At 38.3% G+C, this 12,749-nt stretch overlaps 1 protein-coding gene across 1 annotated transcript in view; it reads left to right on the top strand.

Moving 5' to 3' along the window:
* LOC106082697 (inositol polyphosphate-4-phosphatase type I A) overlaps positions 1 to 11,781 on the top strand; it is a 31,094-nt gene extending 19,313 nt beyond the window's left edge. Inside the window, exons 5-13 of the mRNA XM_013245366.2 lie at positions 2,157 to 2,476; positions 4,154 to 4,393; positions 4,658 to 4,758; positions 6,927 to 7,096; positions 7,164 to 7,350; positions 7,416 to 7,716; positions 8,948 to 9,950; positions 10,091 to 10,499; positions 10,565 to 11,781. Of these exons, the coding sequence (XP_013100820.2) occupies positions 2,157 to 2,476; positions 4,154 to 4,393; positions 4,658 to 4,758; positions 6,927 to 7,096; positions 7,164 to 7,350; positions 7,416 to 7,716; positions 8,948 to 9,950; positions 10,091 to 10,499; positions 10,565 to 11,261 (3,428 nt within the window). The 3' untranslated portion in view covers positions 11,262 to 11,781. The remainder of the gene's footprint in view (positions 1 to 2,156; positions 2,477 to 4,153; positions 4,394 to 4,657; positions 4,759 to 6,926; positions 7,097 to 7,163; positions 7,351 to 7,415; positions 7,717 to 8,947; positions 9,951 to 10,090; positions 10,500 to 10,564) is intronic.
* Positions 11,782 to 12,749: the final 968 nt, after the last annotated feature.

The raw sequence follows: 12,749 nt of genomic DNA, 5'->3' as shown, positions 1-12,749 counted from the left end.
ACAAACAGAGGGACGGGTGATAAGTGGCGATAAATATGTATGGGTGCAACATCCAAATCTGAACCGATTTTGATGAAATCTCCCAGATATGTTACGATCAGTAATAAAACAATACGTGCCAAATTTGGTGCATATCGGTTGAAAATTGTAGCTACTCTGGCCATTTAATGCAAATCGGGATATGGGACCTATATCTAAATCTGAAACGATTTTTACCAAAATCAATAGCGCTCGTCCTTGGGCCAAAAAAGGGATATGTGCAAAATTTTGTGATGATTGGAATACGACCTGCACTTTGATTACAAGAATACATGGACTCACAGACGGACACGATCGGTATACTTATGAGTCGATCAGTAACAAAACAATCTGTGCCAAATTTTGTGCAGATCACTTGAAAATTGTAGCTACTATGGCCATTTAAGTGCAAATCGGGCGTTACATATATATGGGAGCTACATCTACATCTGAACCGATTTTTACCAAAATCAATAGCGCTCGTCCTTGGGCCAAAAAAGTGATATGTGCAAAATTTCGTGATGATTGGAGTACGACCTGCACTTTGATTGCAAGAATACATGGACTCAAAGACGGACACGGCTAAATCGAATCAGAAAGTGATTCTGAGTCGATCGGTATACATATCAATGGGTCTAGCTCTTCTCCTTCGTAGCGTTGCAAACAAATTCACAAACTTATAATACCCTGTACCACAGTGGTGGTCTGGGGTATAAAAATGGCCAACTGTTCGGCGGTGGCTAAAAATATACACTATAACACATTGTTGGTAGGTTTCGGTCTGGTTTGGTATTTTTCTTAAATTTTGTTAGGAAATCATTTTCTTGAGTGGCAACACTGGTCACGATTCACGTGAAAAATCACTAGAAACTCTTTAGTCGTGATTTTTCTTGTGAGTTTTGAATTGCACATGAGTTTTTTGTGATTCTTGACGTAGCATGTATGATACATTTTTTTTTCGTTGTCTCCGTAATCCTGAGTCAACATGAAAAACTAAACGCTAGAAAAAGTCCTACCTCAAAAAGTCCCACACACAAGTGTTTGGTTGTTCTCTAGAGCCTTCCTCTTCATTCAGAAGTCTACATTATCCTCTCACTCCTAAAAACTTCACTTTCACTTCTCTTGAATGAAGAAGCATCTGCATGGCATCTAATCCGTAGCACCGTATTTACTTCAAAACTGGACATGGAGTTTGATGAATGCCAGCTGATTCCCTCAGTCTAACGGTGATCTTAGTCGCCGCGCATCCAACATGCAGGTGCAAGAATGGCGTTTAGAGCCTTCCTCGGTGCACTTTTTCTCCCTCTGGAGAGCAGCACCGTCCCTATGCCCTGCAACTTCTCGATTATACAGAGGAGGTTATGTCTCTTCAGAGACTTATGCCATAGCTGACACCCATTATTTAAAATCAGGCGAATCACATCCAAAATAGCTTTAACTTGTCCTGTGCAACTTTACTCCAAGGAAGGTTCCCTTACAAACAACAAGCTTACTCCCTCTGGTAAATTGTATCAAACCAATTATTCCCCATTGTCTCCGCCTTTTGTTGTTGTTCTAGCCACATGTTAACCTTTTATGGCTTGCACATAGCATCCACATTGCACTACAGTCTATACAAGTCCCCTAAGACACACTTTTAAAGATCTCTAACACTAAAATGTATACATCATTCATCTTATCTTATTGAACATTCTTGTACAAAATAACCTAAGTTATTTTTAAGCTTCACAAAGCAGGGAAACGGTTTGGTTGTTCTATTATAGACATTTTTTAATTTTATAAAAAAATGATATTTATTAAAGTTTTGAGAGAATTTAAAATGTTTAACATAAGTTTATGAAACGGTTTGGTTGAACATTGAAGACGCAAAGAAGTCTGAGTTATGTTAAGCTTTTTGTATATTATGTTGTAGTTTTATCCTTTTCATTTATACATCTTCCGCTACCCATCGAAAGAATTTGAATGTTTTAATAAAATTTTATTTGTTTTATAATTTAACACAAAAATGTATTTTTCATTAACCCTCTACTACTCATATAAAACAGAAGGTAAATTTCCGTTGAATGATTAATAGAAATAAATCTTACTTTTTTCTTTCTTTCTTTCTTTCTTTGTTTTTGTGGTAAATTTCGCTATAGATCTCTCCGAGATACCGTTGTGCGAATCAGCATTATCCTGTGATAATTTACCCTGTGCCGACAATGGTCGTCTTCCCTGTCCCCGTGTGGTATGTGGAGTTTTAGTGCCCGGCGAAGATATTATATGGCATGATTATGCTCGCACAGAAATCATTGAAAACACAAAAAGTCCCCAATTCCTATGCACATTAACTTTTAAACAAAGTGATGGCTTTACAGCCGACACTCCATTGAGATTTACCGTGTACGATGTCCGAGAAAAGGTCTCACAGACATCAGTGCCTCTGGGATATGCGGAAGTGGTGCTGGGAGCCATACAGGTACATACCCACTAGAATATTATTCAATTATACACATAGCCCATAAAGTCTGCGTTCACCTGACAAACTTTTATGATTGGTTAAAGAACACAAAATAAAATTATAAATCAAATCAACTCTTTTACATATATTTTTTCTTCATATTCCTAACATTAAAAAACAAAAACAAAATTCTAAGTTTGGTTAAGCACTTTCACTCTAGAGCGATTTAAATATGATAACAATTAAATATAAGCACCACAAAGTCTGCGTTCAGTAATTAAAAATAAACAACAGAGTTATTTAAAAACAAAATAAAAACATATTAACACATTCCTAATATTTGGTAGGATAGCCACGTTGTTTTAAGACTGTTTACCAACTTCTCTGCTTCCTCAGATGTTATTTTCGCCCATTCTGCCAACATGACACTTCGTAACATCTTCTTGCTGGTTTTAACGTGCTGACGAATTTTTTTCTCCAATAGATCCCAAAGATGCTCAATGGGGTTGAGATCTGGTGATTGGGGTGGTGTTTTAAGCTGCTTTGGAGTGTTATATAGAAGCCAAAGCCTAACAACCTCCGATGTATACTTTGGATCGTTAACTTGTTGGAACCAAAATGTCGTTGCTAACCCTAGTTTAGCAGCACTTGGTTTCAATTTTTTTTCTCAAAATATTGAGATAACCCCATTTATCCATTTTGGACTCAATAAATTCTAATTGACCCACTCCACTAGCAGCCATACACCCCCACACCATAACTCCACCACCACCGTGCTTCACCGTTCCAACTAAATTTTGTTTTTCCACACTATATGTCGAACTTTAATGCCAAAAATACAGAATTTGCTCTCGTCGGAGAAAATAATTAGTTTCCAAAATTCAGGAGACTTATTAATGAAAGTATTAGCGAATGCAATCCGCTTTTGTTTGTTTATAACTGAAATATTCGGCTTTCTTCGAGCAACTCTTCCATGAAATCCAGCTCTATGTAATATTTTTCTGGCAGTTTCGGCACAGATGCTTTTTTTAAACATTGTTTTAATATTTTCAACAATTTTGGTTGATGTTATACGAGGGTTGTTACTTGCCATATTAACCACTTTACGCTCTTCTCTAACGGATAATTTTTTTGGACGCCCAGGCCGAGGCTTTGAAGTTATAATGCCGGTTTCTTTGTAATTATTAATTACGCAACTGTTCCATCAATATTTCTAAAGTTTTGTCCTTCTTTCCACAATTTAATAATTATTTTTCTTTCAGATATGCATATTTCCTTATCTTAGTTTCCATGTTTCCAAATTTATTAATGTTTTAAAAAACACGTGTAACTATCACTTGTTATGATAATGAACTGAGACTGATCAAAAATAAGAACAAGCATCATAAAAAGTAACGGTACTTTCGAAGTAAACAAAGTGAGCGCAGACTTTTTGGTTGTCCTAATTTCTTCTTATGAGACAAAAGTACCGTTAGAACAAAAAAGCAAAAGCAAACTTGTATTTTGGTTTTTGTTTTCTAATTTAGGAAATATAAAGAAACAACATATACAACAAAACTTAACTTTATTTATTTTTTTTTATGTTGTTTTTTAATCAATAAAAAAGAAATTGTCACATGAACGCAGACTTTATGGACTATGTGTATATTTTTGGTGAATATTTATGTTATAAACTTTCTTTATGTATGGTAACAGGATGCCACACGTTTTCGTCTACCCCTGCGCTCTGTACATGGCGATTGTGGTTTCATAAATATAGCTTCATGGGCACCTGATACCGACAAACAATTGCAACCACCTCCACGTTCCACCACCCAAGTGTTTGAGCACCAGAGTAAAGGTCATCGTCGCACCCAGTCCTTGCCACCCAAGTTAGGTGTCAAATTGTTTGTGCCATTTCAAGGCAGCATACAAAGGGTATTTGCAAATCCAAGGGTGAGTGCTATTGACATTTGTTTTTTTTTTATTGTTTTCAAATCGAGAGAAGTAGCAATTCATTTATGTAGAATTTTAAGCAAATAATTTGTATTGACAATGTTATGAATGAAGCAATGTTTTCTGAGTATGTCAAACCAATTCGGAATATGTATAACTTATGGAACCGAGGACATCTCTCATTTTGTCAATCTTAAGGCCAGAGTGGATGTTAAGTTGTAAATCATCAAATATGTATAATATCCCCATATCTTTTCTTTTCAGATTCATACTTATCGCCTGAATTCTAGTCTTGGAGCTGATATCAGTGTCCACGAAACAATGTTGGAATCCAAATTATGCTTCAACATACCACAACAATTACTGTTAGTTCATTTAATTCTAAAGGCCTGGATATGCTCTCGTAAATGTACCGTAAATCTTCTGTTTGTTTGTTCCGTATAGACTCAAAAACGGCTGAACCGATTACCGAAGGAAACATAGGCTATATAAAATTTTTGATATCGGAAGGGGGGTGGACCCTCCCCCTTACCCCTAAAGTACTACCTAAAAATAAAAGTGGACCGATCAGGACAATATGGGATTCAAATGAAAGGTATTCAAGAGTAGAATACGAATTATAAAAGTTGGGTCCAAGTACCTGGGAGGCCTCCCCAGACCAAAAACCCCTTAAAATAGGGTTATTTCTCGATCATGACAATATGGGACTCAAATGAAAGGTATTCTGGAGTAGATTACAAATATGGTCACGAAAGTAGGAATAGGCGCTATAATTTGTTGATAACGGAAGGGGACGGACCCTCCCCCGTTACCCCAAAAACACCACCCAAAATCAAAAGTGAGCAGATAAGGACAATATGGGTATCAAATGAAAAGTATGCGGGAGTAGATAACGAATTTGGCATACAAATTCATGTAAAAGTATAGGGGTCACCCCACCCCCACAAAAACGCCTAAAATGGGCACATTAGACAATCACAGATACATATATGGGACTTGGTTTGTTTGTTCCATATAGACTGAAAAATTTCTCGAAATTTTCGCATATTGTGTAGGTTGGTCTGGAATGAAACATAGGCTATATAATTTTTCGATATTGGACGGGGGACGGATCCTCCCCTTTATACCAAAAACACAACCCAAAATCAAAAGTGGACCGATCGGGGCAATGTAGGTATCAAATGAAAGGTATTGGAGAGTAGAATACAAATATGGTATTACAATTTGAGTCTAAGTACCCATCGGGCCGCCTCAACCCCAAAACTCCCCCAAATATTGGACGTTCATTCAAATATGAGGCTCAAATGAAAGGTATTTGGGAGTAGATTTGAAATCTGCCATACAAAATCAGATCGCAGTATAGGGGGTCACGTCAATCCTCAAGAACACCATTAGACCCATTATGACTATTAGATACAAGGCTGAACCGATTTTTTTAAAATTGTCATAAATCGTGTACGTTTGTCTGCAAGGAAACACAGGCTATATAATTTTTAGATATCGGGTGGAGGCGTACCCTCCCCCTAACCCCAAAAACGCCAGCCATATCCGAAAGTGGTTCGATGGGCGCAATAAGGGTATGAAATTATGACCTTTCTAAATATTGAAGGGTTATTTAACAACATGGAAATAGGGTCGATAGTCACCGCCACGTCGGACTGTATGCAACTTAGCAGGACTATCAACGCGAACTTCGGAGAAAGTGTGTTCAGAAGGCGGGTGACAAGGGAAACGCCTCAGGGAGGGGATTTCTCGCCAACTCTCTGGAAACTAGTGATAAACAGGATCCAACAGGGATGGCGTGAGAATTGTCGCATATGCGAACGACGTCGTACTATTGATACGATACAAATTTCTGTCGAAGATCAGCGACATCATGGAAATTACTGTCGAAGTGGGCTACAATCAAATTGAGGATTATAGATCTGGTCCTTTTCACTTGGAGATAAAAGTTATAGCACAGATGGATCCAATATGGAGTCAGGAAACGAATCACTACTGCGAGACACACAGCATCGGTACGTCGGTGAGACTGACGGACGAATGTACGCTACTTCAGGCAGAGTTCTGTGCCATAACGATAGCCGCAAAATACATATATCCTAGAAAGCGATTTACCGTCTTCTAAACTCAGGAATAATGTGGATAGCATGGCGGGCCTGTAGGAATTGGGTTCGAGGATAGTGAAATCGAAGTACGTGGCGGTGTATTTGAAACACATAGAATAGAACTATCAATACACATTTTTGGTTTTGAAAATTGTTCAAACTTCAAATATTTTATCAGCTGACACGAAAACGGGCCATAAAATTTTATTTTTACTGAATTCTGCTTTCCGGTTACGGTCGACAGACGTTCCATAATTGTTTGCATGTGTTTTCATAAGGCAAAACAAAACAGCTGACACGATCTTCTACAAAACAAAACAGCTGACACGATCTTCTACTTCTACTGTACATTTACAAAAGCATAACCAGGCCTTTAATTATAAGAGTCGAGTTTTCAAACTTTAGAAATTTCTTCAAATCCTTAGATCGATTTGGATATTGCGTGAGAAAGAACTACTGCAAGAGATTTCTGGCATGGGTGAATTGGGAGGCGATTGGAGACGTAGACAAATGGATCTCTTGGACAAACATTTAAAGCTATTAAAGGATTATTCACAGGCTAAACAAAATTTACAACAAATTACAAAAGAAGAAGGTACGTCTATGAAAAAAAAAAATAAAATGATTTTAATACTTGAACACTTTTTTAACTTTATTTCTAGGACCATTTTTCAAAAGATCCTCAGTCAAGACAGACGAGTCTTTAGAATTTATACCAGTGAATTTACATTTACAACGTATGTGGGTACAAAATGATTCCCTAAATCGTTCTGCCGTCTTGGATATTGTCACCGTCGGAGCTTTTACTAGACATGGAGGTTTAAAAAAGAAAACTGGCGGCCTTATAAAGTATATCATTTCTTTAATACTCTTTGTTCATCATTAAAAATATATGCTTTATGTATTTTTTCTAGACTTTTGCAAGACACCAAAGAGTCACCTACAAAATTTGAGGCCAGCAACAATTGCAAGGTCTTAGCTTCCAACGATGCTGTTCAAGCCATTAAACATTTGCGAAAGGAAATTGTTGAAATCATGTCGCAACTTTTGACTTTGGCAAAAACCAAAAATCCTAAAGGAATGATGCCGCTATGCAATGAAATGGTTATCAAGACGAAAACACTGTTAAACATTTGGGAACCCAGTTTGGTGGAGGAAGCCTTTTCGTTTATAGAACAACATCGCATAATTGAGGAACCGGATAATGTGTTGATGGTAAGGGATAATGGCAGTAGGAGTAAAAAATACAAAATTGCCCACGAATATTCCACTAAAAGTGTGGGGAGAACTCTTTCGTAACAATGATAATCGTATGTTGTGTCCTCACGGTTATTTCGGTTCCTATATTCTTCTAAATATCCAGATCCAGAGACTCTGCGACTTGGATGGGGTGTATTCAGAGGGATCTAATTAACTAGGCAGCTGGAACAGGTGAAGTGTGTCATATGTTGTGTTAGAAGCGAACCCTCAAACAGCCATTGGCATTCATCCCAGCCCAGTAGAAACTGAGGCGATTAAATCTGTCGGAACGTAGTTGAGCCAAAACTATTCTATTTGTCGAGGGAGGTTGTTACGACGATTCGGTGGGCTAGGGCAAAACCCGTCGCGGAATAACACACGGGCACACAGATTAGAACTTTGAACTCCGACCTTTGTGATGTTCATCGTTATCATGGGAATCTCAGCTGAGAGCTACGGGCGCATCCACAAGTGCGCATAGTGGAATGCTTTGTATACGGAGTAGTTGCAATTGCAGTCACGCATAACTAGCGATATCGAGCGGAGAGTCTCGGTGAGAGGCCGAGCGGCACCGACTCTTGCTTAAATACTGAGTGCCTATGATGCTTTATATGAAAAGGCGAGTTATTGGCGCCTTTAAATAACCAAAGGCCACTTTGTTGCCGCGGCGATCGGTGCTTTGGGCCGGAACGAGCTTGCTCGCATACAGGAGCTTGCGGAGGATCGCTACCTCCACATCAAAACGTGGTTACAACAACAAAAACCTTCTTATATTGCTGGTCTGGCTTGTGGAAAGATAGGGTGAAGACCTGGCTGGACCTTCTCCCTAGCCTATATTGGCCGGGGTTGGCAAATTCCCGATGGCGCGGTTGTGCGGTTAATTTCTTCAAGTGCTTTGAGTGTAGGTTTGTTTTCAAGAATCGAATCCACTGGGTAGGTGTTCACCGCTTCAGTTACGTATTGCTGAATGCTATTGAAACCCACCTCATACCCTGCTTGATCTGGAGGTTCTCGCTTTTACAGCTGGATGCCTATCTACGAATTTGATGATTATACAAATTTCTGCTGTGATAACAACACCGCTCTGATGTTCCTTAATGGAATATTTATGGCGAAATTTCCATTTGCATTAAAATTGAAACTTAGATTATTTTTGTTGTACTTTATTAACCAATGTCTAACCAATTACAATTTTCTCTCTCTCCAGCCCATGTCACCATTTCGAAAAATTACTCAACAACTAAATGATTTAGATTTAAAATCTCCCGAATTGGAAGATTTTGCTACACCCATTGTTGCGCCTCCCGATTTATGGCCCCGTGTCAAAACTCCAACAGGTCACCATAATCGATTGATACGTTCAAATAGTTTGACGCAATTAAGAACGTCTCCATCACTCACCTTGGACATAGATGCCATACACAATCTGCAGCACACTGTAAGGGCTTACAATGAGCATTTACAAAGTAAGGCTAGACAGCAGAAGCAATCACAATTAACACCAGAAATTGATGATGAAATGGAGGTCACCTATCAATCGCTGCCGGCTTATGTATTACCCGATTCTAATTTTGGTAAACCATATTTCAATGAACGCGATGAGGACGAAGATGATGACCCTATGACTTCTACAATAAAACTCATTGATTTGGATGAATCATTGACTGTTAGTCAAACATTGCAGTTACCTACTATCACCGCTACAGTAGCTAAACCCATTAATGCTTCCTATCGAACTTCCTTGCCCAGTAATTGCAACGAATATGAAGCTATGAAATGTTCCATTTTGGCCTCACACAATGCGCGATTTTTGGATACGAAAATGATGAGTACCTCACCCTCGGCCAATTATTATAGACCTACGGAAGAACCAGAACCTTTAGATTTGACCCAACTGAATATAGAGGCCAGCGTGATGTGTTTGGTTAGTAAAATAAAGTTTTTGTGTGGTCGTTGTGGTTCTCCAGCAATTCGTTTGCGAAATCCCAAAGGTTCCATGAAACGCTCTGGATTTAGCAATGCACCGGTCCCTGATGTAGTGGATAATGGCAATTCGGAGTCAACCACAAGTTATGCATGCGATGAGCCTAAACATGTAGAGGGCCTGGAGGGCAGTTCTCCCAATGGCAATAGTAATGGTTTAAATTTGGATTTGACACAACCAGCGCTGGAAAATGTTGCAGCAAAGAAGGGAAATAAATTTACAGATGGTAAGCAAATGTGAATTTGTAATGGAAATCGGGATCAAATTATTTCTTCTAACTGACAAGTAATTTGGTTCTAAGAGGCTAGAAGAGGTTATTTAAAATTTTTATAATAAAAAAATATTATTATTATTTTCATTTTACAGGCCTTGATTTATCACTTACCACAGACTGGGCCTCGGAATTGAGGCCTTCTATGCGTAAATTAAGACATGCGATGGATGGTTTATTAAAAACTGCACGTCTAATGCATTCTGTGCAACGTCTACAGCAAGACATGCATAGGATAAGCATAAATTTGGAAACCATGTATAGGCGAGATGTTTGCTTCTCACAATCATTGACGGCTCTGGTCACAGCTTTAATGGCAAAGCTTTGGGGTAACGAAATCACAGACAATTTCATACGCATACTGTGTGATTTGGGACCTTTGGCCTACTTTGAGGGGTTATTATCATTGCAAGGGAGTGAAATAGATATGTGGGGCGATATGTGTATAGCAATTGAAGATCTACTGGGAGTGGATTTTGAACTTGTTCGAAGCAATAATGGAAGGTGAGACATAATGATGGTGCAGCTTTGTTATCTCTGTTTCATTCATTCATTCTTTTTTTTCGCAGTCATGATTCACAATCTGTGCCCACACCTCGCATTACCGGTTCTCGACAATCTCTTACCGTCTATCTTCCAGTTCCCGAACATGTTTATGCTATGCTGCCCACCAAGCACGCGGTTAGCTTTAAAGTCACTCCAATCTTCTTTAACATAGGTATCAACGAAAAGGCCACCTTGGCCGAAGCTATGGGACGCACCCGCGAACAACATCGTTCCAACTGGGATAATTATGTACGCCTAAAACAGTATTATACTCGCTTCCGCAAACTACCCCTAACTATGCCAGAGACTCCCAGCAAACATGAACCTCACATGCCAGCACCACAAATGCTGCTGAACATTTTGAATTTCCTAGAAGATCAACTCAAGGCGAATGTGTCGAAAAATGTAAAAATATTGCATTTGGTGGAAGATGCCTGCCGCCTAATGTCGGGGCTGCGTTTCACCTCGTGCAAAAGTGCCAAAGACCGCACTGGCATGGCAGTGACGTTGGAGCAATGTCGTGTCTTGGTGCAGGAATTCCAATTGCCGGCCAAAAATGTACCACAAATCTTAAATACGATGCGCAGTGAAGGCTGTCGCATGGACAATGTCTTCAAGAGCATTGACAAACGTAAATATGCTTTCAATTTGCCTCAGGTCTTAAGTCTACCGGCCATGTATCGGCCTCCTGTGGGCTCTTATGGCAAGGCAGAAACATAAAGCAATGTCCTTGCTCATCGATCGTCGATCGTCCTCATAGCACAGTCAAATATTCATGGTTGAATTAAACAATCCCATGATATGTTATATTGTAGAAGTTTAGTGTAAAACTTAACACAAAAAATTACGCTTAATTCGTTTAAGTTTTAAACAACCACAACAACAACAACAAAACCAACAGATTCTTATGTACTTCAGTTCGTAAAACGGGTGATATCCAAATTAACAGGTCATTGATGACATCGAAAATCATAGCAGAAATTGGAAGAAAAATTTACTCCTAAGAGAAAAGAAGACGATGTCTGTGTCTGTTTTTAGTTTCAATTCTTATGTAATATAAATTCCTTATTTATTAATTATTGTTATATAATTTATTTTATTAACTTATTGTATTTATTTGTGTTAGACATTTTATTATTTTTGTTTGTTTTTATAAATATACTTAAATTATCGTTGTCATAAGATCGAGCTAAAGCTGTGCCAAATATTTATGTACTAATTTAACAATCATCATTATATTTAAAGTAACGAAAAATGTTTTTTAAAATCAAAGATTCATTACCAACATGCATTATTAACATTGAATAAAATTTTAAATATTTCAAATGAAAATAATAAAGTGTTATCAGTATTGGGATTATGTGGTCTGCAAAAACGCCAATCACTCGTATCCTCATGCAAGCTATCAAGACCTGCCTCGTACGCTGCTTGGTCTGGAGGTTATTTCTAAAAGCCCTAAAACTTGCTGTAGATTATAAAAATCCAATCTGAGCAACTTTTGATTTTACACTGGCGGTGAAGGTTAAATTTTGTTCTATGTAGTCCACAAGGCTTTTGTCAGCAGCCCAAGTGCTGTCTGCAAGAGATTCGATTGATGATCTTGTTTCAACTCCTGACTTTGTCACAGTGATAGGCTGGGCGGCACCGGTACTTGCTTAAGCTGCTATCCCACGATATGTCCGTTTTATATGTGTTGTCTCTTTCTTTATTCATACGATTTTCCTTATGTACGGCAAATACAAATAGAGTGTGCTCTATTCGGCATCATGTTTTCTCATATGTATTTTATTTATTTTATATAGAAATTTTTTTTCGTACTTATCACACGATGTGTTCAACTTTAAAAGTTGCTGTTTTTGAAAATACAGGGGGCAAACTTCTCACTTATCATTAAGTGCCGTCCGATTCAAGTTTAAGCTCAATGATAAAGGGCCTCCGTTTTGGGGAGAAGTTTTTGCAAGGCATAGTACCTCACAAATGTCGCCAATATTTGGAGGGAAAAACCATTGCTGAAAAATTGTTTTTACGATCTTCTTGCCAGGATTCGAACCCAGGAGTTCAGCGTCATAGGCGGACATGCTAACGTCTGCGCTACGGTGGCCTCTGTTCCTTAATGAAATGTTCATGGGCAAATTTGCAATCTTTGAATACACATATGGCAACTCTAAATACTAAGAGCCTGCAAAGAAATTTTTGTGCTCTCAAAAA

This window comes from Stomoxys calcitrans, chromosome 4 (assembly GCF_963082655.1).
Source record: "Stomoxys calcitrans chromosome 4, idStoCalc2.1, whole genome shotgun sequence".
Lineage (NCBI taxonomy): Eukaryota > Metazoa > Arthropoda > Insecta > Diptera > Muscidae > Stomoxys > Stomoxys calcitrans.
The sequence above is the reverse complement of the archived record's forward strand: the minus strand, read 5'-3'. Positions and strand labels throughout refer to the sequence as shown.